Source organism: Emys orbicularis, chromosome 4 (genome assembly GCF_028017835.1).
Source record: "Emys orbicularis isolate rEmyOrb1 chromosome 4, rEmyOrb1.hap1, whole genome shotgun sequence".
NCBI lineage: Eukaryota > Metazoa > Chordata > Testudines > Emydidae > Emys > Emys orbicularis.
The window spans coordinates 130,178,154-130,202,425 of NC_088686.1; the positions used below are offsets into that span (position 1 = coordinate 130,178,154).

Here is a 24,272-nt window from a genome sequence, read left to right on the forward strand (position 1 = left end):
CACTGCAATGCTGCTCCTGCCTACGTAACACCCGTTAGGCCGACATCATAAAACCACCTCGACGAGTGGCATAGAGCTTTTTGCAACTTAGTTAGAGTGACGTCAGTATAGACACTGTGCTTGATTTTGTCGCCCTAATTGGTCTCCAGAAGGTGTCCCACAATGCCCATCATGACCGCTCTGGTCAGCAGTTTGAACTCTGCTGCCCTGAAGGTACAGAGATATGCACCCCTCCCCCATTTAAAGGCCCAGGAATGTTTGAAATTCCTCTTCCTGTTTGCTCCGGGCACAGTTCACACAGGATCTTCCCAGCTGACCACACTGGCTTTCTGCAGCAGATGCTCTCCCGTGTGGAGGACACACACGGGAGCTGTTGGATCTGCTGAGCTTGGGAGGAGAGGAACTTCGATACCTACTGGCTGATTGCTAGTGGCATGCAGGAGAAGGGGCATGAATATTCAAGGCTCTCTAGCCGCTCACAGTAACCCCCTTCGCAAATCACCCTTTGTCCCTTCCTGCCCTTTCCCCCTTGCCCTCCCGCCCTGTGAACTCACCATAATTGGGACGTGCAGCGACCGATGTGCTAGCCAAGGGACAGTGAGAAAGAGGTGTGTGTAACTTCTGTGATTCAAGCTGTAAGTGCACTCACAATACAGTCTCTGTTCATTGTTTGTTTGCCTTCTGCAGATATGCCCTTGAAGACCCACTCCTCCATACCGGTGGAGTGCCTCCGTCAGATAAGTAATGCAGCACTTCGCAAAACAAGAGCGTGGATGGAGACAATCAATGAAAGATTGAGGCTGGATAGCCAGGGGAGGACACAGGGTCAAGAGCATATTATAAAGCTCCTGGAGGTCCAGATAAAGCTCCTGAAGATCCGGTTTTGTTCAATATCTTCATTAATGATCTGGAGGATGACGTGGACTGCACCCTCATCAAGTTTGCAAATGACACTAAATTGGGAGGAGTGGTAGATATGCTGGAGAGTAGGGATAGGATACAGAGGGACCTAGACAAATTAGAGGATTGGGCCAAAAGAAATCTGATGAGGATCAACAAGGACAAGTGCAGAGTCCTGCACTTAGGATGGAAGAATCCCATGCACTGCTACAGACTAGGGACCGAGTGGGTAGGCAGCAGTTCTGCAGAAAAGGACCTAGGGGTTACGGTGGACGAGAAGCTGGATATGAGTCAGCAGTGTGCCCTTGTTGCCAAGAAGGCGAACAGCAATTTGGGCTGTATAAGTAGGAGCATTGCCAGCAGATCGAGGGATGTGATCATTCCCCTCGATTCGGCATTGGTGAGGCCTCATTTGGAGTACTGTATCAGTTTTGGGCTCCACATTACAAGGAGGATGTGGAAAAATTGAAAAGAGTTCAGCGGAGGGCAACAAAAATGATTAGGGGTCTGGAGCACATGACTTATGAGGAGAGGCTGAGGGAACTGGGATTATTTAGTCTGCAGAAGAGAAGAATGAGGGGGGGATTTGATAGCTGCTTTCAACTACCTGAAAGGGGGTTCCAAAGAGGATGGATCTAGACTGTTCTCAGTGGTACCAGATGATAGAACAAGGAGTAATGGTCCCAAGTTGCAGTGGGGGAGGTTTAGGTTGGATATTAGGAAAAACTTTTTCACTAGGAGGGTGGTGAAGCACTGGAATGGGTTACCTGGGGAGGTGGTGGAATCTCCATCCTTAGAGGTTTTTAAGTCCCGGCTTGACAAAGCCCTGGCTGGAATGATTTAGTTGGGGATTGGTCCTGCTTTGAGCAGGGGGTTGGACTAGATGACCTCCTGAGGTCCTGTCAAACCCTGATATTCTATGATTCTATGAAAGAGATGATGGAAGTCCCTATTACCCTGCAATTTGTGCCCGTGCCCAACTCCCGCTCCAGCCACTACAGAACTCTGGTCCATGCCTGTGACGAAGTGGGGGATTTTCTTGTTTTCGGTGGGGTTTCAATGGTTTGCATGCAGAGGGGGTGGGACTCAGTTTCCCTGGGTGTTACTGGTTTAACGAGGTGAGGGGAGAGGGAGTTTGTTGTTACAGAGGACCGGAGAGGGAACTTGGGACCCCAGCCAATGGCCTGGAGGATGGATACCCCAGCGACTGGTGACCTGAGACCCCGACCCGGAGACCCAGCTCAGGAGTTGCAGCCGGTTCTGGCCAGTGGGAGAACAATGGGCTGCAGAGTGAGGACCCAGTGACCTAACCAGCCCGTTCCAGCCAGAGGATAGAAGCGAGGAGAGGAGGCCCCGGTTTATGACCCTGTTTACCTGGAGAGAAGACAATGGACAGAGGCAGGGCTTGGGGCCGGGGATCTCAGATGCCCAGCTGGGAAGCAGGGGGGCTTGGGGTGGAGAGGGGGAGCAGGCAGAGCCCACCTAGATGCAGAGAGACGGGAATGTGCTGGGCTGAGGGAGGCCAGACCTGAGGCCCTGAGAGTTTCCTGTGCTGTGTTCAACTCTCAATAAACCCTCCTGTTTTACGCTGGCTGAGTGTCACTCCGGTCTAGAGAACAGGGTTGCATCAACCCCTTCGGGGGTGGAGGCCCGGGGGATCCAGAGCGAGTGGACTCCCTGAGGGGGCCCATGGCGAGAAACAGGTGTGCTAAGGCTCAGAGAGGTGTGGCTCCAGGAGGTGGTGGGGCCTGACCCAGAGAGAGAGTGGACCCCTGAGAAGGGCTGTCGCACTGAAAGGGGCACCCCCCCCACGGACCGCACGGGGCCAAGAGTGGGCACGATCTGTGAGTCCGTGACAGTGCCTTCCCCAAACTCCCCCACCACGTTCTTCGTGTGTTCCCGGGTCCTTCACGCCTAAGGACTGGTTTCCCAATGAAAGATGGAGTTAGGAGAGCCCTATCTGCAAGACTGCTCCTCATTGTCATATCCTGTTTGACCAAAATTTTGTGTTTTATCCGGTTATTAAACTTAAGTCTTTGAAATAAAATGAGTCGTTATTTGTGACATACATACATCGCTAGGTGCTAACATTGAAACACAGAGGCTAGCGGTAGCATGTGATATGCTCATGTGCCCCTGGACTCCATCTTGGGCCAGTAACTTTTCACTCACCATGGTTGTGGGCTTTGTTTGGGACAGCAAGTTTCTATGTACATGGCAGAGGATATAAAAGACCCCTGAGACATCTCCATTTTGCCTCTTTCCTGCTCCAATTCTCTGGACTGTGGATTTACAACTCCAAGGAGCATTTTGAACTGAGGGGACCTTCCAATCTCTCGCAAGTTACCAGAGAGACTTTACAAGCCGGCCAGCAGTTCCATCACTGCTATAAACCTGATATAAGGACTTTGCAATCATTTGTATGTATATGATTTATTAACCATTTATAGCTCTCCTTTTCTTAATAAACCTCTAGTTAGTGTACTAAGGATTGGCTGACAGTGTGATATCTGGGTAAGATCTGAGATACATATTGATCTGAGGGTAAGTGTCTGATCCTTTGGGATTAGTAGAACCTCACAGATGGTGAATTGGGTTTTCAGTAACCTGTTTGTCAGGACGGGCACCAAGGGCTGGAATGCTAAAGGGGACGGTGTTTGGCTTCTGGTTAACCAGTGTGGAGCCACAGAAGCTCTTTTGTTACTGTCCTGGTACATCTAACTATAGAAATAGCCACCAGTTTGGGGGATTGTCTGCTCTGCTTCTTGCAGTCTGCCCTGAGTGTGGCATTCTCAGTGTGGCCCATCGCAGGCACCCAGTCACAGTGTGGAGAAAGTGAATAAGGAAGTGTTCTTTACCCCTTCTCATAACACACGAACTAGGGGTCACCCAATGACATTAATAGGCAGCAGGTTTAAAACAAACAAAAGGAAGTATTTCTTCATACAATGTGTAGTCAACCTGTGGAACTCTTTGCCAGAGGATGTTGTGAAGGCCAAGACTATAACAGGGTTCAAAAAAGAACAAGAAATTCATGGAGGATAGGTCCATCAATGGCTATTAGCCAGGATGTGCAGGGATGCAGCACCACGCTCTGGGTGTCCCTACACCTCTGACTGTCAGAAGCTGGGAGTGGACGACAGGGGATGAATCATTCAAGGATTTCCTGTTCTGTTCATTCCCTCTGGGACATTGGTCGGAAGACAGGATCCTGAGCTAGACGGACCATTGGTCTGACCCAATCTGGCTGTTCTTATGTTCTTATCTAAATGCACGACACCTTGATGCTTGTGGTCATTAAAGATCCTATGGCACTTTCCATAGGAATTTGGGTGTTACCACTGGTGCCCTGGCCTAATGCCAGTGGGGCAACTGCCGACTGCCAACGTACCACGCCACCTTTGGCGCATCGTCAGCCCTGCAGAATAACACTAGATGCATCAACCCGAGTGGTAAGTCAGTGCAGATCTCAACACCATTCCCATTCTTGCTGGTGGTGCCAATACAGAAGCAGACAAAAGCAGCCAGGTTTAGCACCGGCATTGGCTGAAATCCCAGCCTCAGCCGCCCCAGGCTGCGGGGGTCAGCAGAGGATACAGGAACGCCCCCGTGCACTCACGTGGTTCCCACACAGGCTGATGCTGAAGTGATGGAAATATTTCATCCCCTTGGAGGTGAAGCTTGGCCCGCCTGCGAAGGACGTGCTGTTGGCCAGCGCTGAGAAGTCGTACTCCAGGGTCCTGCCGTCCTTGTCAAGCGAGAAGCGGCAGTCATTGTAGCACAGCAAATGGATCTGGGGGGAGGAACGTCCCAGTCAGCCAGTATGAGCCCTTCCAGAGCGTGCTGAACAGCTGCTCTGGTTCAGGGACACTAAAAAAAATGGCCTCTGGATGGGCTGTGTTTTAAGGCAGCAGTGTCCCTGACACATGGAAGGACATGGGCATTTCTACAGGGACCTCAAGTAATTTACCTGGCCCCTGTCACTGTGTTATGTGGCAGATCAGAATCTGCCCCGTATTCACCCTCCGGGCAGGGCCATTATCCCATTTCACAGACTGAGGAACAGAGACCAAGGTCATCCAGGGAGCCTAAGCAGAGCAGGGGACTGACCCCAAGTGTCCCCCAGCCCGGGCTAGCGCACTCAGCACTGGGCCACCCTTGCTGTGGGCGCGCTGTCCGTGTTGCCCCACGTGCCATGCAGGTTCGGTGGCAATGAAAGTTTTATCTAGGGATGTGCACACTGGCCTTGTGTCATTCTGAGCCTGGAATTCCACCCCCACTCCAATGTTACAGGATCTAAGCTAAAGGCAGGAAAAACTGGGGGCGGAGGGGAGAGAAAAAAAGATTCTAAGGAAATAAGTCTCGGGAGGCCCATTCTGCTGGGAATTCCATCAGTTCCACACTAGGATAAGTCTTGAAGTCAACAGTTGCTGGATTTGTCAATGTAACTCCTGGCAGAATCTGGCCATGTACAGGACAATTGGAGCATGGTCAGCACGAATGATACGGGCAGACCAGGCCTTGGAGACCCTGTGTGGTGACCCAGGCAGAAGACTGCCTTAGCACTTCTGATACCACAGAACATACTGTGACAGGCCCAGACCAGTGGGGTACAGGAGTCTGGTAGAGGGCAAATATACTGGTCACTGGATGAGTAGTTTTCTGTTCCCTGAGTGACCAGAGCAGGGGCTGCACTAGAGTAATCAGGAACCTGCTAGAACCAGTTAAGGCAGGCAGGCTAATTAGGACACCTGGAGAACTTAAGAAGAAACTGCTAGAATCAATTAAGGCAGGCTAATCAGGGCACCTGGGCTTTAAAAAGGAGCTCACTTCAGTTTGGGGTGCGAGTGCGAGGAGCTGAGAGTGAGAGGGTGTGCTGCTGGAGGACTGAGGAGCACAAGCGTTATCAGACACCAGGAGGAAGGTCCTGTGGTGAGACTAAGGAAGGTGTTTGGAGGAGGCCATGGGGAAGTAGCCCAGGGAGTTGTAGCTGTCATGCAGCTGTTACAGGAGGCACTATAGACAGCTGCAGTCCACAGGGCCCTGGGCTGGAACCCGGAGTAGAGGGCGGGCCCGGGTTCCCCCCCAAACCTCCCACTTGACCTGGACTGTGGGTTCTTCCAGAGGGGAAGGTCTCTGGGCTGTTCCCCAACCCACATGGTGAATCTCTGAGGCAAGAAAATCCACCAATAAGCGCAGGACCCACCAAGATAGAGGAGGAACTTTGTCACAATACATGTCCAGCAGCCTCAGAAAAAAATCCCCTTTGCACTCACTATAGGCCCAGCCCTGCCCGTCTGCTACTGACGGGCGGGCCGCCAACTGCGTGGCAGCCTGGATTCTGCACAGGAGAGCGGAACTTGAACTCGGGATCACACTTTACAAACCCGTCAGCCCAGTAGGAAAGAGACTTGCACTGGTTCGGGACCTCACCCTGTGGCTGGAGAGGTCTGCAACACGTGCACTGCCAGGAGGTGCAGTCACTGCAAGTTTGAACAGAGAAAGGGGAGCTCTCCCTTACCAGGGCCATAGGCGCCAACTTCTCCTGGCGCCAGAGGGTGCTCGACCCCCCAGCGCCAGCCCTGCCCGAATCCACCCTTGTCACACCCCCATTCCAACCGCTTTCCCCAAAGTCCCCGCCCCAAGTCCGCCGCCGGGGTGGGGCCGGGAGCTTGGCTGCTGGTGGGTGCTGAGCACCCACCAATTTTTCCCCATGGGTGCTCCAGCCCCAGAGCACCCATGGAGTCGGCACCTATGCCAGGGACCAGGCCCGGATCCTGCAGTCAGATCCAGGCAAGCCGGTCAATCTGCCCACATGACGTCACTGGAGGTACGAGGCTGCTCACACACACCAGGCTGCAGGATCAGCCAGCTCAGGATGGGGCTGACTCAGCGTGGGTGTTTGTGCAGCACCTGGTGCACCAGCCCCACATCATCATGGGTAAGCGGGAGGAAGAGGGGACAACACCTTGTTGCTCTTTGTGCCGGGGCCACAGGGGATGCAGGCCTGACTGCCATAGGGCTGGTGGGCTTTCAGGTAAGTGCTGGGTGCGCACGGGTGGCAGGCGCCGGAGGCTCGGTCGATGTAGTTCCCAGGCGGGCAGGAGGTGCAGGAGCCCGAGGACTCCAGGGCGCAGAGCCGGCAGTAAGAGGCCACCCCATCCATCACGTTGGTCACGTTGATTGAGTAGAGCTTGGCGACGTCGTTCGTGTACTTTCTTCCCTGAAATAGAGGGAGCCCCGTGAACCCCCGGCACCCACAGCGCTGCCCCAGGGCATGCCAGGAACGCAGAGATTGTCCTGGGACTGCGTGGTAGGAACATGAAGGGACATTTCCCGGCTCCCTACCTTGGGGCCTGGCCCCCGGCCCGCAGTGTCTGAACCCCTCGCAAGCAGTGACGTGGTGACCTTGGGAGGGAGGGTGGAGCTACCGTCCCCGCTGCGCAGACGGGAGCTCAGGCAGAGATGCTAAGGGACTTGCCCAAGGTCTCACCGGGACAGAGGGAGGAACTGAAGCTGGGGTCTCTCGAGCCCCAGGCCTGTGCCCTGCCCACAGCTGCCCAGCCTCTGCTGAAGGGACACTGCTAACCGGAATTGATTGCAAGGAAATCCCAGTTTCTGGCATGGACAGATGGTCTCCAGGACAGGAGAGGAGCCAGGAGCTTTGGGACTGGGCCGCTGCCCTCTTACCGCCTCGTGATATGCTGTCCGCTGGAAGGCCCAGGTGAAGCTCATTGTGGCGTTCTTTTCAATTATGTACGTGTAGGACTGTTTCTCTTTGGAGCCGTTCCAGGTCTCCACAGGCGTGTTGGTCCGTGAGTTCACGCCCTGCCATGGGGTGGGAAGACAAAAGGGGCTGGTCAGCAGGCACCAGAGTGGTCACTTCTACCCAGAAGGGTTTTATTACCCAGACCCCCAAGTCCCCTCCTGCTGCCGGCCCTCACGACGCAAATCCTCCTGGGTCACAGCCCAGCCGGGCTGCAGCTTTCAAAGCACCTCAGAGACGTCTGCTGTCAGGTTCCAGCTCCAAAAGTCACTTGGGCGCTCAGCTTTTGCAGCTGGAATTCAGAGCGAGTCACTCAGGCGCTGTGACTCCCGGGCCGTTTGGGTGGCGCAGTCGGACGCCCACTGGGCACCGACCCAGCCACGACTTGTGAATTGCCCACGAGACGTTCCTGAGTTAGTGCTCGCTCTAGAAAAGCTTCCAGACACCCAATCAGGGCAGAAGTGATGCCAGGCACCTCAGGAAACCAATCAGAGAACAGGAGGGATGCACACCACGCGGCCAGCGTGAACCATTTGCACATAGTAGTTCAACCATCTCTCACTTTTATCCATTCAAGATGGAGAACCCCCCAACCACAGCTGAAGCTCCCGTCCTTTCCCCTCGCGGAAGGGATCATGTTGTGCATGTAGCTGGTTAGAAGCTTCATCCCCGATACCCAGACCCTGCTAATCTCACCCGACCTCTCTGCCAGGACGTGACGGCCACTCCCAGGACCGGGTTGAGAGGGGAGACGGCGCTCAGCGGGCACACATGGCAATGCAGATGGATGGTGCTGGCTGGCAGACCGGTGGGCAGCAGGGGACATGGCAGTGAGGGCAGGACACTGAGGCACAGGAGTGGTGGGTTGCAGCAGCTGGGAGGGAGACCTCAGCATGCCAGGGCGGCAAGGAGAGTAGTGTGCTGGGTGGAGGGGTGTGCACAGTGGGGCGAGGTGCGGGCACTCAGAGATGCCCCTCTCCAGGGGTCATTCGTCCAGCCCCTTTGGGGACAGGACTTTTCAGGGTTAAGGGAATTCAGAGCTGCAGGGAAGTGCTTGAGTGACAGCCCTGGAGACAGATGGCCCCTAACCCAGAGCGGGTACGGCATTGGCAGCGTCTGGGCAAGCTTCTCCCACAACCCATCAACCGGCCTTTGGCCCCTGCTCACCGGGCTGGACTTGACTCAGAGACCTGAAAGCTGCATGTTTGCCCCCAAGACAGCCCACAGCACTTCGTAGGGGGCGTGACGGGGCAGGGGAGACCCCTCACACAGGCGGCAGAGAGAGCGTTGATTTGTGGGAATGGAACTAGCGCAGGAAGCAGCCAAGCTGACCTACCACCATGAAGTACAGCTCGCAGTTCACGCTGCAGATGGTCTCAAAGACAAAGGTGATTCTTGCCACCTCTTTGTTCTCAACGTCCTCCAGCACGGACTGTGGGGGCCTGCGAACACAGAGCAGATCCCAGGCTGTGTCAGGCACCGGCAAGGACTGAGAGAGCGCTTGGGTGCGCAGCGCTGACCCGCCAGGTCAGGGTGACCGGCGCTGGGAGGCAGGTTCTGCTCAGTGACCCCGCTGAGTGGGTTTACTCCAGTTTTACCCCAGTGATGGAGTTTGGGCCTCAGTATGTGTGTCTGAGACCAAACCAGAGACCTGGCCCGTAGGAGCAGCCAGAGCAGGGATTGCTGCATGGAGAGGGGGAAAATGGGCCTATCCCCCAGCACCCTCCTGGGCCAGATACTGTGCAGGGGAGACACCCCGCCTATGGGGCTCCAGGACCTGGGGGTGCCCACCCCTCCCCTGACCACGTGGCCTTGGGAAAAACCACAGGGAGGAGCCAGCCAGAGGGGGGCTGGAGCCACGGCCAAAGCAGGGTCCTTCCTACAGCTCTGACTAGGCTTTCCCTGCCCTGGGCTGATGGGCACGAATAGCCAATCCCCTCCCTCAGCTTCACTCCACTCCTGCCTCTGCCCCCCGGCTCTGCTGCCCTGCCCCCACTTCCCTTCCACATCCCTCTCCCTGTCATTTATCCCCTCCTAACTAAACCCACCTCCCACAAAGTCCTGGCACCAACCCGGCTGCCCAGTTCTCCCCTCCCTCCCCCTGGTCTGTCTGGTCTGGTCAGACAGTGAGATCTTAGGGACTGTCTGTACAGCCCCTGGCACGACAAGGCCTAGTCCTGGCCAGCCCATAGGCACTGCTGGAACGAGCATGATTAATAACACCAGCTTCCTGCGCTGGGAGCAAGGGCAGCCCTTCCAACCGAGCTCATCTGTGCACTGAGGTGTAGCACCTGCCCACGGGGCAGTGACCCGCTGAAATCTGTCCTGTGGAGCACTGACCCCTGCGGCTTTCTGGGGCCTGGAATCCCAGGCGCAGTGAGGCCAGAGGCAGGTCACCCCAGCTCTCACCTGAACCCAGGAACGACCATTGTCAGGATCATGAAGTCGTTGTCGGAGGCGCCTGCTGCTGTATATATGTAGTCACCAGCCACCTCCCACCCTGGAACAGCAGAGGCCAAGAGTCAGAACCAGTCACAGCCTCTCAGGACTTCCAGGGCACAACCACCACCAGGACAGTGTCGCAGGGACAAAGGGCATTTACGGGGGCAGATCAAGATGGAGGGCGTCACACCCCATCTGGTGCTTTGTGCGGTCACTTCCCCCTGGGCAGAGGGGTGGAGCGCTGCCCCCGGTGGGGAGGGCGACAGGAGAATTCTCATCTGCCCCCCCTCCCTGGGCACCTTTGTGCCCCCTGATGGGTTTTAGCCAGTGGCTTTGGTGGGAGCCACATCGGGTACTGGCAGAGTGTGGGCGAGTCACCCTCCACTGCCTGGCTGCTGCTTCGGGTTTGTTGCATTGCTTTAGTGTTGCCGGCACCCACCAGTGCCACCCTCTGGTGTGGGGGCACCAAGGAGCCTGTACTGACACGGCTAGTCCCGGACGACAGGGGGAACCGGGCGAGGGATGGTACCAGGATAACTATCACAGGGACAAGCACCCCCTGCCCGGCCGGAGCCCCGAGACCCCCCTTTCCCCCCCCGCGGCCGGAGGAGCCCCAGGCTGGCCAAAGCTCCGAGCCCCCCACACCTGCCCGGAGGAGTCCAGGGCCAGCTGCAGCCGCGCTGCGTCTCCCCTCCCCAGACCCCAAGCTGCCCGGAGAAAAGCGTCTCAGATTCTTCTCCGGAAGAAGCTTTTGCTATGCCCCATGCAGGTTCTGGGGCGGCTGAGGCGGCGTATTTGCTACTCAGCTTCCTGGGTTCATCAGTATTCTCTCTGGAGTCCAGGGAGAATACTAATGAATCCCGGAAGCTGAATAGCACATACCATCTCCTCAGCCGCCCGGGAACCTGCATGGGGCATAATAAAACAAAACTTCCCCCCAAAACCAAGCAACCAGGGGTCTGGCGGCAGCAGCAGAGCCTCCCCTGGCCTATTATACCCGCCGTCCGTGCCACCGGGACAAAAACCTGGGTGCAGAGCTGCCCACTCGAGGGCCATCTTCATCTTGAGAGCTAACCGAGCCCCCGCAGCTGCAGCGTCTCCTGCATCAGGGGAAGCATGGCCAGCCCCCTGTGGAAAGCACACTGGTAAACGCCCCCGCACAGGTACCTGCCATCCCTTTATATTCAAAGTTGATTCCGCTAAGGACGGTCGTCTCCATGTTAGCCGGCAGGGTGTTCCACCACTTGTACTCGAAGCCCAGCGCCGGCTCGGTCCCAGCAGCACAGCTGATGCAGCCTGGGAGCAGAGGGAAACCATGTTACTCTAGCACAGCTTTGGAAGCGGGTGGAGAGTGCTGCGCTTTGGCCATGGATTCCATGCAGCAGGAGCAGGGAGGTGCAGTCTCCAGCGGTCTCACTCCCAGTCCGTGGAAGGGGCCAACTTCCAGGGCACGCTGCCTCCCTAGCTGTGTGTGCAATCCATGAGGACACATGGCGGGACGCACACATGGAACGAGCAGAGGAGGATGGTCAGAGGGGGACGCCAAGGAACAGGATCCAGTGGCCGGAAGCTGAAGCTAGAGAAGCTCAGGCAGAGATAAGGGGCAGATTTTAAGTGAGGGCAATTACTCAGCGGAATGGTTAAGGGATGGGGTGGATTCTCCAGGACGGGATGGGGTGTGTCTTTCTCAAATCCAGCCTCTGGCTCAACCACAAGCTACGAGTGAGATGCGGGCGTCCCTAGTTCTCTGCCCTGTGCGAGGCAGGAGAGCCAAATGCTCCTTCTTGCCTGACAACACGCCGAGAGGACGGCCGGGGGTTCTGCCCCTTTCTGTGCAGGGATCCCTTCTCCATACCCCAGGGCCCTGGCAGGGAGCTAGCCAGGCCTACCCTCCCATTTAGCAACATGGGAAAGGCTGGGCTGGTGACTCACCCCAGGTCGAGAACTCAAACCTGCCCTGATTCCCTGGCCCACGGAGCATGGCTAACGGGGAGAAAACCCAGGCTGTGCCTTGCTGGGAGAGCCGAGCTCCAGTCCCGTCGGACTCAGCCGACATAGACAGGGTGGCATTACCGGAGCCGTTGGAGTACGAGCCGGATGGGCAGGGCTCACAGGCGCTGGAGTTGGTTTTGAAGAACCCAGGGTTGCAGGGCGGGCACTTGGTTTTCACCCCTGAGGGGGGCAGTTGCATGGCTGTAGGCAGATCCTCGCTGCAGGATTTTGGTTCTGCCCACTTAAACATTAACTGAGTCTGGAAGAGCACAGAAAGCAGGTGAGAGTGGGCATGGCCCAGCCTGGGCCTGGCAGGGACACTTGGCAGCTGGTGCGAGCTTGGTGGGGAGACAGAAAACGAATCACCTCCACAAGGAGATGCTGTTGTACATGGGACCCACCCCCAGCAGTGTGCAATAACAGCCATCACAGCTGGGCTGAGTAAGGTCCCACAGGGGCTCCCTGCAGCGGGTAACACCAGAGGAGATTCCTGGCTGGGAACGTGTCCCACGTGGGAGTGGGCAGGGTGGTCAGCGTGTACACATTCCCAACTGCTACTCTGCACCCTGCTCAGCATGCTCCCTGGGGAGGCGAGTGGAGATTTCTTCTTAACCAGAAACCACCCTGATCCTGAAGGGAAGCCCCCCCACCCCACCGCAGGCTGGCAGGCAGCAGAGCCAGCTGCTGACAGGATGCAGGAGCTGTCGTGCCAAGGCTTTGCAGTTCTACGCCCCTTTCACTGGAGGATCTCCAGACTTCATGCAAAGTTGTTAACCGACCCATGGGCCTGGGAAGCGCATTGCACCCAGATGAGGGTTTTCCCAAGCCACATGGCAAGGCAGAGCAGAGCTGGGACCAGGAGCCAGCAGCGCAGACTCCTAAAGCCCTGCTCCCACCCCCAGGACTGTGCATTGGGATGTAAAGGGGCGGGGCTTTAAACAGAGCCAGGGAGCTTGATCCTTGGCTGCTGGGAGCTGGTGGGGCAAAGGAAGGCAGAGCAGCCTTCACAGCTGGGCTTTGGCTGCTCTTGCTTATGCTGCATCTCTCCTCTACACACCATTCTGCCAGCCCAGGATCCCCATAGCACATGGCACATTCCAGTCTGTCTCCTCCAGTCCCCGCCATGCTGCCAGGAACACCAGACTCCCTTTGGGCTGAGGATCTGGTGCCGTTTTTAACACGAATGCTCCCAAGGGGATGAGGTGAGAAGTGCTACGTTGGACCTGTCCCTGACCTGGGGAGATGGCTCAGTGCTCAGGGCACCCGCCCAGCACCCGAGAGACGTGGGATCATTACCAGAGACTCCTGAGTGACAGGTCACTTCGGCCCTCGGGGCCCAGCTGTACGTGGGAGAACAGCCTTGCCCTGCCCCCCAGGGGCGTGCAGGGAGACATGTGACAAGACTGGGAGTTGCTCAGACCCCGCAGTGCCTGAGAGCGCTGGGCAGCGGCTGAGCATTCAGAGGAGAGGGCTTGGGACAGCTCAGCACTAGAGCAGGCTGAAGAACTGTGTCACGGCTGCTCCCACACCGACAAGGCCGTTTGGCTGAAGCGGAGCCGTGTGGCGAAGAGGCTGGTTCCTGGCAATCGCTCAGGTTTGTGTTGTTATCAAGCTCCACACCGGCCCCTTGATTGCAAACGTGCGTTTCCAGAGAACAAACGAAAATGAATGGAGAAGAGACTCCATTTCCCACCGGCCGTACTCAGGAGCAGGGTGTGCTGGCGGGTACTGCTCCAGGCAGCACCACTACGCCGCAGTCATACTGGGCTCTAGCCTGCATGCAGGTACTCACACAGGTGCCTTCCCAAGTCTAGCTCACTCCCTGTGACGAAGTGGGACTGTTCTTAATGTTTTCCTCAGTTTCCCCTATGCAGTTCTTAAGTATCTAGGTGGTGGGATAAGGGTGTATGGTTGCTGCAGAGCAAAGGGCCAGTGTACATAAATGCCCGACACTCTGTCTCCTAGCAACTGATGGCCTGGGCCCCTCCTCTGCAAAGGTGCCAACTGAAGGTGTTGGAGACAAAGGGATCAGGTGACCTCCTGGCCTGGGAAAGAGACAAAGCCCAGAGAAGGAGGGGCTGGACAGGAGTTTGAAGTTAGCTGGGGAGTGGAAGGGAGGGAAGACGGGGGTCTGCCTCGCTGGGCCCCAGAATGGACCCGACGGAGGGGTCCCGTTCGCTGGACCTACAAGCTCTGTTTTAGACCGTGTTCCTGTCGTCTAATAAACTTCTGTTTTACTGGCTGGCCGAGAGTCACGTCTGACTGCAAAGTGGGGGGTGCAGAACGCTTTGGCTTCCCCAGGACCCCGCCTGGGCGGACTCGCTGTGGGAAGCGCACGGAGGGACATATGCTGAATGCTCCCAGGAGAGACCCAGGAGGTGAAGCCATGTGAGCTTCTTGCCCTGAAGACGGTCTGCTCCGAGGGAGAGGAGGCTCCCCAAAGTCCTGACTGGCTTTGTGGGGAGCAGTTCCAGAGCATCGCCCGGGGACTCCGTGACACTCCCCTTCCCTGACAGCCGCCCACCCGGGCTGTCTCACTTTCGCTACGCCTCTGTATTTAAAGCAGGACAACGGCTGGGAGTACGCAAACCCTAACGCCAGTGTAGAGGAATTGGGTGGTACCCCTTTAAGTACTTAGTGAGCCTTCCAGTGGCCCTCCCTGTGTTCTGCGCACCAGGAGACCCCCGAACCGTTCAGCGTGTCGCAAGGCCCTGTACGCTGCCTACACTTAGTGCCACAGTTGTTCAGACCCACTGCGCCCTTCATATGTAAAAAGACACAACCCTAACCAACGGGCCAGCGGTGGGTTTGCTCCCATGGAGTCAGTCTGCTTTCCCCAGGTTTGGGTGTGAAAGACACACCCAATGGGGGAAGCTGCCCAGCTCTCCGCCGACAGGGCAGGGAAATGGTCAAACCAATCTGAGACAGAGCGCTGCCTGACGCACAAAGCAAACACACGGTGCGCTCTCTGCCCAGTGCAGGCTCTTACAGGGTTGGGCGTAACAAAGGCAAGTCAAGGTTTGCAGACAGGAGCATGACTTAAGTAAACTGTGTCCTTTCAATAGCTAATGCCGGTCAATGCTTTGAACATGAACAGAAGAGCACAGTGTTACTGCGGTGCTAAACAATAGAAACTTGTGACTCCCGAGGCAGCCCTGTGACAATAAGGCAGACTGGCCGGCACGTACCTCTCCACTGGCGTCGCAGGCCGTGTGTGTGTAGAAATAATCGTTATCTGTGCAGGGTGGACGAGGTTTGCAAGAGCTAGAGCCTTGGTCTTTGTTGAGAAAGAAAAAGATTGTGGTTAAAACTAAGCAATGAGAGCAGTGCAGCCCACTCAATCCCAGAAGCACAAGTAGCATGTGCCGCGAGAGAACGATGTTGGCTCTTCCTCAGCATTCACGCCCTCCCATTAGCGTGTCCAGGGTCCCTCACGTGATGTGGGGCTTGTCTATTATGCACAGACTAGCTGCTGCTCGCTGATTAACCCTTCCGGGGTCTAATGGTGCGTATTCCCCCCAAGAGTCACTGGCAGGATGCACTGACTATGTGCTGTATGTTTATCTACCTCAGTTGTCTTCCGGCTCCTATTGCTGGAGTAGCCTTTGGTGTGTTTCTCCTCACATCCCCAGCGAGGCAGGGCAGGACTGCTATCCCCGTCGGACGCGGGGGGGAGGGAGGGGGGGGAAGAGAGAGTGACTTTCCCAAGGCCTCTGCCACTGAACTACTGCATGACCTTGGACAGGTCACGTCCCTTTTCCATGCCTCAGTTTCCTCAACTGGGGATACTGATACTGACCTCCTTTGTAAAGTGCTATGAGAGCTAGGGACAGTATTACTGTTGTGACAGGTTCCCGAAGGTGGGACTTTCCTGGGCCTGCTTTCATTTCGATGGGATGCCCCAGAGAAGTCTGCTGGCCTTCGAATGACCTGCTGCGCCACATTCTCCAGAGTCAGAAGTTTCTGGTAAACGCATCATTCCATTGCAGGAATGTTGTAACAAAATCGCTCCCCTTTATAGCAGGCCTGAAAAACTGGAACCTCTGGGGCTCCCCTGCTGGCTCCGGGGCAGCAGGGACAAACTGTTTCCAAGCAAACAGAAGGGGGCTGGGGGGGATTTTAAACATCTGAGCAGAGTTTTCTTTTGTAAAACCAGACCTGCCCCTCCCCGGTTTTGACCTGGGCCCCCTTTATCTCACCCCTTGCCCCATAGTTTGGGAGAAGGGCAACAGAGGTTCAGTCCCATCTCTCTGTGCAGGGCTCCGTGGTCATCTCTGGGGACGCTGGTGTGGGAACAAGCAGGAAAACCAAAGCAGCCACCTTCACCCTTAGTTTCAACAGCAGTAAGGGGGTGGGGGGAGGGGACAGCAATGCCCGGGGACGAGTCCAGGGTCTAGGTCAGCCTCCCAGGCTCCTGGTGGGCACTGCCAGGGGCGAGACAGGTGCAGCCGGGAGATCCCACAGGTGGGCAGGGAACAGGAAGTGATACACCAATGGCGATGCGCTGGCAGCCCCTGCTGCTCGGGGCGGGTTTGTAGTGGAGTGAGAACAGCACAGCTGAGCCGGGTCACGTCAGAAGGTCCTGGGGTGCCTAACGCAGAAGCTGTGTGTCGGGGTGCAGGCCTGGGAACACACAGCCCGTTACCTGAGTAGGTGTCTGGCTCACACCTCTGGCAGGAGGTAGCACCCTTGCTGGAGTAGGAGTTGGCTGGGCACAGCTGGCAGAAGGAAGATCCCGAGGTGGCGGCGTAGGTGCCCGCTTTGCAGGGGAAGCATTCCGAAGTGTAGGCCACCCCTGGGGCAGGAGGGAAGGACACAAATTCAGCTCGGACTGTGGCTGGTGGGGAGTGGCTGGTGCGATCGTGCAGTGGACGAGCGCGTACCTGTGATGCCAACGTTCCGCACCAGCACGGGTTTGGGTACCTTGGACCACACGGAGAAGGCCGTGGTTCTCCAGTACAGCACGTTGTTACCGCGACTCAGTTCCACCTACGAGATTAAACAGAACCCCCTGGGGGTAGGTCAAATCCTGGCAGGAAACGGGACGTTGCTTTGCAGGGTCCAAAGAGGCACTGGCTGACACAGAGATGGGGTGATACCCAGTGGTTAGAGCAGGGACCCAGCTCTGATCTCACTTGGTTTCAGACCGGTGCAGCTCCACCAAGCGCAGGCACTCCCGACTTACAGCAGCGCGGGCAGGGACAGAATCAGAGTCTAGCAGTCCTGCACTCAGCAACAGATCATCTGTCGTCCTGGGCCTTCGAACCAGCTGTGCTGACAGAGGGAGTGCTGGCTGGGACACCGGGGATATCCCCTGTGGCCACGATTTTCTAAGTGACCAGTCACTCTGGGGCACTGAGTGTGACCCCAGCAGCTATTGGTTGGATTTTAACTGATCAACCCCAGGGATGGGGAGGGACCTTTGCCACTCCTCCAGCAGCCCTGGGACACAAGGTTAGCTCACTGGCTGTGAGTGCAGGTGTGGGTCTCCACAGCCTGCCAGCTATGCCCCCAGCCGCGCCACGCTGTGTGGGGAGATGGAGGATCTTGCAGTTGGCTCCTACTTACGTTGTGGGACTCCCATCCCTTTTCCGTGGTTCTCATCCACCGGGACTCCTCCACGGTCGGCTGGCACTGATCGTTCTGAACCTACGGCACATGGAACTCGGGCTGAGGATGCAGTTTCGGCAGGTGAATTCTCAGAGGCCTGCTGCTGGGTTCTTAGTGCAGTTTCTCACCCCACTGACTGTTTTTGAAAGGACCCTTCCACTGCCTTCCCAGCCCCCTGGCACAGGGCAAAGCCCTCAAACTGGGCTCTGAGAGATGGGTAACATGCACAAGCCCTAGAGCAGGGGTCGGCAACCTTTCAGAAGTGGTGTGCCGAGTCTTCATTTATTCACTCTAATTTAAGGTTTCACGTGCCGGTAATACATTTTAACGTTTTTAGAAGGTCTCTTTCTAGAAGTCTATAATATATAACTAAACTACTGTTGTATGTAAAGTACATAAGGTTTTAAAAATGTTTAAGAAGCTTCATTTAAAATTAAATTAAAATGCAGAGCCCCCCGGACCAGTGGCCAGGACCCGGGCAGTGTGAGTGCCACTGAAAATCAGCTCGTGTGCCGCCTTCGGCACACGTGCCATAGGTTGCCTACCCCTGCCCTAGAGCATCACACAAAGGACGAATATCAACTGTAGGGACCACCCACAGAGACTACATGTCCTAGCATGCAGTGCTCCACCCAGCAGCTTGAGATGGAGCACTGCATGCTGGGACCTGGAGTGTTTGCTTATTAACTTGGAGGGCAGCCCAGCCACACTTTGGCCATCCTGCCCTCCGGGTCAGTGCAAGCAGGCGGCACTCCCAGCAGTTGGGCACCAAGAGAATCCTGCGGGCAACCTTGAACCACCTCCTGCCGAGCCAGAGGAATGGGCAGGAACCCCTCAATGCACGTTTCCTCTTGGGGCTGTGACAGCAGCTGGACTGTCCCCCACTAGTGGCATCTGAGCCACGTGAGAGGTCAGGAGCCTGCCCCAGCCATAGATAACACAGCTGGGTCGGGTAGCTCAGGCAGCAGAGCAGGGGTGGGCAAACTTTTTGGCCCGAGGACCACATCGGGGACTAGAAATTGTATGGCAGGCTGTGAATGCTCACAGAATTGGGGTTGGGGTGCGGGAGGGGTTGAGGGCTCTGGTTGGGGGTTCGGGCTCTGGGGTGGGGCTAGGGATGAGGAATTTGGGGTGCAGGAGGGTGCTCTGAGCTGGGACAGGGGTGCAAGTTCTGGCTGGGTGTGCGGGCTCTGGGGTGGGGCTGGGAATGAGAGGTTTGTGGTGCAAGAGGGTGCTCTGGGCTGGGACTGAGAGGTTTGGAGAGCAGGGGGGGTTCAGGGCTGGGGTAGGGCATTGGGGCGTGGGGAGAGGCTCGGGGGTGCAGGCTCCGAGTGGCGCTTGCCTCAAGCGGCTCCCAGAAGCAGTGGCATATCCCTTCTCTGCACGCTGCCCCGCCCGCAGGCACCGCCCCTGCAGCTCCCACTGGAACGCGTAGGAGCCGGAGCGGGGCCATGCAGTGGCTTCCGGGAGCTGCATGGTGCGGCTTGCGGGCCGGCTTAGTTTGCCCACCCCTGCAGTAGAGGCTCACGTGTTTAGGTCCCAGGTTCAATCCCTCCTGACCCTCCCAGGGTGTGCATCAGACCAGCCCTTGGAGACTCTGATACGGGAACGTGTCCCGGAGAACTCCAATGAGGAGCAGCAACCCAAGGAGACGTACAAAGAACTCAAAGACGATGCTGCTGTCCGGGTAGATGTACTCGAAGGAGACGGTGCCAGACTGCTTCAGGTTGACAGCGTACATCAGGGTGGCTGTGCACTCGTCTGTGTTGGAGGCAACGTAGTCTCCCAGGGGCACCCAGGTTGAGCTGGAACAGCGAGAACAGCACAGCAATGAGCAGAGCACCGAGGCCAGACGCTGCTCAGGGAAGGGAGAACTACAAGCACAAAGTGAGGAACAGCATCGCTCGCCGGGGGGGGAGGAGCGACAAGGCCCAGGGGTGAGACATTCCCAGCCTGCCCCGGTGGAGCACACAGGCCAGACTGTGCTCTCAGTCAGGTCAGTGCAGTCACTGGCATCACCAGGGATTTGCAGATGTGCTCAGAACGGCACAGCTGACTAGAAAGGCCCCGCCCCGAGCACTGTGATCACCGCGCCTTCCCTTAGCGCATCTTCTTCGCTAGCATGTCACATGGCAGGAAAGCAGCATGCTCAGTGACCTTCCTTCCTGCCCCACCGCTGGTCGCTGCTCTGAGCCGAACAGACCGATCCGGCCCTATTGGGAAGAAAGGGATCGAGGCTCTGCAGAGCTGCATCTGCTCTGAGTGCGCCCGGAAGTGGGATGAATAATTAAAGTGACGCTAGAAGTAGGTTACATTTGCAAGTTGCATAAACGCTCTCGCTAGTGGCATGTCGCAGTCTTCCAGGGAGAGCGACTCATGAAAAGCCTGTTTTCGATTGAAGCATCTGAGCCTTCTCGGCGCGGGAAGTGATCAAAGGACAGGAGGGAAACGAAGCTGTGCGCGACGGCAGACTGCGAGCAGTGCGAACTCAGCCGCAGGGAGGAGACCTAAAACCTGCCTGAGCCCTGTCTACATTCAGAGTTGCCCTGGTTTAACTAACGGCATGTTACTGAACTGCTTCCATGGATGCTCTTAATTAGATTTAAACCAGGCTTAAGTAAATTCTTTGCCAAATTAAGCTAAATCAATGCAAGCCTGGCTTAAATTAGCAGTAATGCAACTGAATATAGACAAGGCCTTAGTTTCCTCCAGCAGCTGCAGTTAGCGATAGTGCTCTCCTTCACCTCCAAAACAGCTGGGTAGGTTGCTGTGGGCTGTTGAACAGCTGCCATGTACCACCCCAGAGGTGGCTGCAGTTCAGTGATGGGAGAACCAATACCTGTGCATCTATCCACCCCCTGTCGCTGGTAAAGCCCTCGGCAGGCTTTCGGAGGCCAGAGGCTATCGCATTCACACTAACAAATGATAATCAGCTACTAGGGCTGGTTGCAGTGACAGGTGCCTTACAATACAGACGCTGTTTCTGATCTAGCACAGAAAGATACCACCAGAGATTATTTAAAATGGCCGTCCCTGCATCCGGGCAGGTGCTGCTGAACCCTCCCTGGTCAGAGAGCCGGGGCTGATGTGCCTGCAAGAGTGCCAGGCTTTCTATGCAACTCTGAAGATGGGAGGAGTGGAAGTGGGGGAGGGGCAAGAGGCAGGTCCTAGAAGGTGGCAGGATCCCCAGCCTGGATCAGACCAGGCGCCATCTAGCCCAGTCCGGCGCTAACAGCACCAGCTGCTGCAGAGGAAGGGGCGAGAATCTCAGTGAGTGCCGATGGAATATTGCTCAGAGCCCAGACAGTCGTTGGCCGGCTCATGCCATGATGCGCCAAGGATTATAGCCCTTATCGCATTAACACTTTAGTCTAACTGTGGCTGTTCTTATCCAGAGATGCCTATTCCATTTTTTGAATCCTACTGAGCTCTTGGCCTAACTAATATCATGTGACAGTGAGTTCCACAGGTTACGTATGCACTGGGCAAAAATTGAAGGAAGGGGGCAGTGCAGTGTTGAGCCTGCACAGCTCCAGGGGTGCAGCACACCTGGAGGGATGTTAAGAAAGGGTGAATCTAGACTATCCGGGAAGACTTCCTGATGGCAGGAGGTCACCCAGGGGAAAGGATGGAAGCTCTATAGCTTGGGACATTCAACAGCAGGGTTAGAGAAACCCTGGGAAAGTGTACAGCAGGGAAGGGTCTTTCCGGGCTGTGGGCTGGACGCTCTAACGGATCTGTAGCTCCCGACATGCCTCCTCGTGCAACAGGAGAAGCAGCTGGAACCTTTGTGCAACTTCATTAGAGAAGGGACCAGGCTTCCGGGTTGGCTACTCCCTGAACAGCACATCTGTGCTTCAGACACATGGGGGTGAACAGGGGGACCAGAGAGCCATGTGCTGCAGGGTGGGAGCAGCTTGGCTGGTGCAGCTAAGGGCTGGGGGGGTGACAGGGGTCCTGTTGCTTGGTGCCAGAGCCCAGCTAAACATTAGCGCTACATGTGAGGTGTGACAAAGCAGGGGCTTTTCTTGTTGTTTTCACTGGTTTGTTTGCAGAGGGCGTGGGACTCAGTTTTCCTGTGTGTTACTGGTTTAACAAGGTGGTGGGAGAGGGAGTTTGTTGTTACAGAAGGCCAGCGAATGACCTGGAGAATGGAAACCCCAGCGACTGGTGCCCGGCCTGGAGAATGGATACCCCAGTGACTGGTAACCTGGTGACCAGCTTAACCCCGAGACAGAGTGGACCCCGAGAAGGGCTGTCGCACTGAAGTGGGTTCCCCCCAGGGACTGTACAGAGCCTGGAGAGAGCACGAGTCCTGTGATCTGTGACATGGGGTCCTTCATGGTCCTCTGGACAGGCAGGGCCGTAGCAACAAAGAACGTGGCCCCCCTCCCGAACGGTGGCCCCCTCCAAACATATGTCCGGGCGGGGCCCCTTACAATGCAGAAACTGGAATGCGGTATTTATTTTGCCACTTTTAGGGGCCCCCTTCCTTGCGGGGCCCCCTCCGGTCGGAGGGCGCTCGCTACGCCTCTGTGGACAGGCCTGGGCTGGATCAGCTGTGGGTGGGGAGACCCTCCACCGAACACGTGGTACTGACCATGCCAGTTGGACATGGTGGCTGCTCCACTCTGCCCCACCATGGGAAAGACCCGGTCAGAGGGCACCAGTGGGGAGGGGAACTTGTGGCTACCACTAGCTTTGGCTGGGAGATTGGACCCCACTGCTCAGCTAGTGGATCCTCTCCACTGGCTGCTGCACTCGGTCCCAGGGAGAGGATGCTCCCCGCCCCTGGCGGCAGAGCAGAGGTCTCTGCACTGCTCTGGGCAAAGTGCTGTTCCAGTGGCAGCGGGTCGCAGGGGCAGGGGATCACAGCTCTGCCCCACGGCACCCACGGCAGATCCTATGGGGATGTCGTGGGAACAACACCCGGTACGGCAGGCGCGCGATGGCAGTCAACTAAAGGACGGGAGAGAGAGAAAGCAGCAGGCACAAGGCTCCACCTACCTAGCACAGAGCCGCCAACCAGGATGGCCCAGATCTGAGGGTCTGAGCAGTTGGCAGGGCAGGCTGTCCCATTAGGGGCCAGTAGGCCTGCGGCCAACCAGCCCTGTTCAGTTAGCCCTGCCTGGGCTGTAACAGGCTGTGAGGCAGCCTGAGAAGGCAGGGCTAATCGGGTCAGAGGACAGCCTGAAACACCTGGCCCCATGAAAGGCTGGAGAACTCAGTTGGGAGCCCCATGTAACCTTGAAGGACTGAACAAGGCGGGCGCCGGGCCTGGCAGTGCTGCAGGACTCGGGCTGGAGCAGACTCCTGAGACGTCTCGCGGGAGCGGTGTTCATACCGCCGCCCTGCTGGCTACCTACCGCACCTGCAGGGAAGGGCCTGGCCTAACACAGGGCAGAAAGAGGCGGGGAACCGAGGATGAAGAGAAAAATTAGAGCGATCCTTTTAGCCCCAAATGCCCCCTTGGGAGCTAGACGGCAGAGTCTCCCCCAGCGCCAAGGGCCCGGTGAGCACAGCAGCAGGCAGCCTGCATGCAGAGGGACTTCCATGGAGAGGCAGCTCACGCGCAGAGCGCTCCATCCCCATCGGCACTCGGATGCTCCGGCTCTATCGCATGCCTGCCTCTGCTGCCGTCACGCTAACATGAGCCTTAACAACTAGGGCTGCCATCAAATCGTGCCACTGGAGTCTCGCTGCTGTTCTGGGGCAGCGTTAGGGTCACGTTCAGATTATGCCATGCCCTCCTCAGCCTCTGGAGTCTCAAAACACAGCTGCTGAGTCAATCCCCAGTTCCCTTTGGCTCAGGTTCACTCCCTCATGTGCTACTGCTCATGTAGAAAACTCATCTGCTTTTCCCTGCTATTCAACAATAACTGGGTGCACAAAATGTCTAACCCCTAAAGATCTGTTGGGCATAAAATACCAACCCAAATCATAGCCACGAATAGTCCAGTGCATTCAACCCCACTTCTAAACCACTCACAGTGATTTAGATATAGGATGTTCTAATAATTACATCACACACTTTGGGTGACAATTATTGAGGCCAAATTCCCTCACCCCGGTGCGACTCAGAAGTAACCTCACTGGGCCTGATTCCCCTCACTCCCCCGGTGTAAATCAGGAGTAGCGTCACTGTCAATGGAAAGTATGCAGCTGCGTAGGGCACCAGGAAATTTGGTGCCCTGCGTAGCTGTGTGCTGCTCCAGCCCCTTCTCCGCTTCTTCCCCATGGCCCCCGCCCCTGCTCCGCCCCAGCCCCGCCCCCACTCTCCTGAGGGCTGCAGCAGGGCTGGGCTGGCACTCGCCGGCAGCGGGAAGTGCAGCGGCCCAACCCCATCCGCTGGTGAGTGCTGGGGGTTGGTTCCCCCCTGCCCCCAAGCCAGCCCCGCCCCCCCGTGCGGAGGCCTGGGGCTAGCCTCCCTCCCCCACAGAGGTCTGGGGCTGTGTAGGGCCCCAGAATAGCTAGGGACGGCCCTGTGTGAGACTGGGCAAGTGAGAGCAGAACCACGCTGATTTGTCCAATTATGGCATAAGCCTGGTTGTCAGGTGCCGGT

The 24,272-nt window shown here is 56.8% G+C and overlaps 1 protein-coding gene across 4 annotated transcripts in view; it reads right to left on the reverse strand.

Annotated features, from left to right (window-relative positions):
• ELAPOR1 (endosome-lysosome associated apoptosis and autophagy regulator 1) overlaps positions 1 to 24,272 on the reverse strand; it is an 87,324-nt gene that overhangs the window by 28,085 nt on the left and 34,967 nt on the right. For 2 of the 4 annotated variants that reach the window (XM_065403199.1, XM_065403200.1), the window contains exons 4-15: positions 19,368 to 19,515; positions 17,669 to 17,749; positions 16,984 to 17,089; positions 16,746 to 16,895; positions 15,289 to 15,377; positions 12,182 to 12,359; positions 11,276 to 11,404; positions 10,076 to 10,166; positions 9,003 to 9,108; positions 7,591 to 7,728; positions 6,869 to 7,123; positions 4,520 to 4,693 (exon numbers count right to left, since the gene is read on the reverse strand). In XM_065403199.1, coding sequence (XP_065259271.1) covers positions 4,520 to 4,693; positions 6,869 to 7,123; positions 7,591 to 7,728; positions 9,003 to 9,108; positions 10,076 to 10,166; positions 11,276 to 11,404; positions 12,182 to 12,359; positions 15,289 to 15,377; positions 16,746 to 16,895; positions 16,984 to 17,089; positions 17,669 to 17,749; positions 19,368 to 19,515 — 1,645 coding nt within the window. The remainder of the gene's footprint in view (positions 1 to 4,519; positions 4,694 to 6,868; positions 7,124 to 7,590; positions 7,729 to 9,002; positions 9,109 to 10,075; positions 10,167 to 11,275; positions 11,405 to 12,181; positions 12,360 to 15,288; positions 15,378 to 16,745; positions 16,896 to 16,983; positions 17,090 to 17,668; positions 17,750 to 19,367; positions 19,516 to 24,272) is intronic. The other 2 variants (XM_065403201.1, XM_065403202.1) reach the window with 2 other exon arrangements.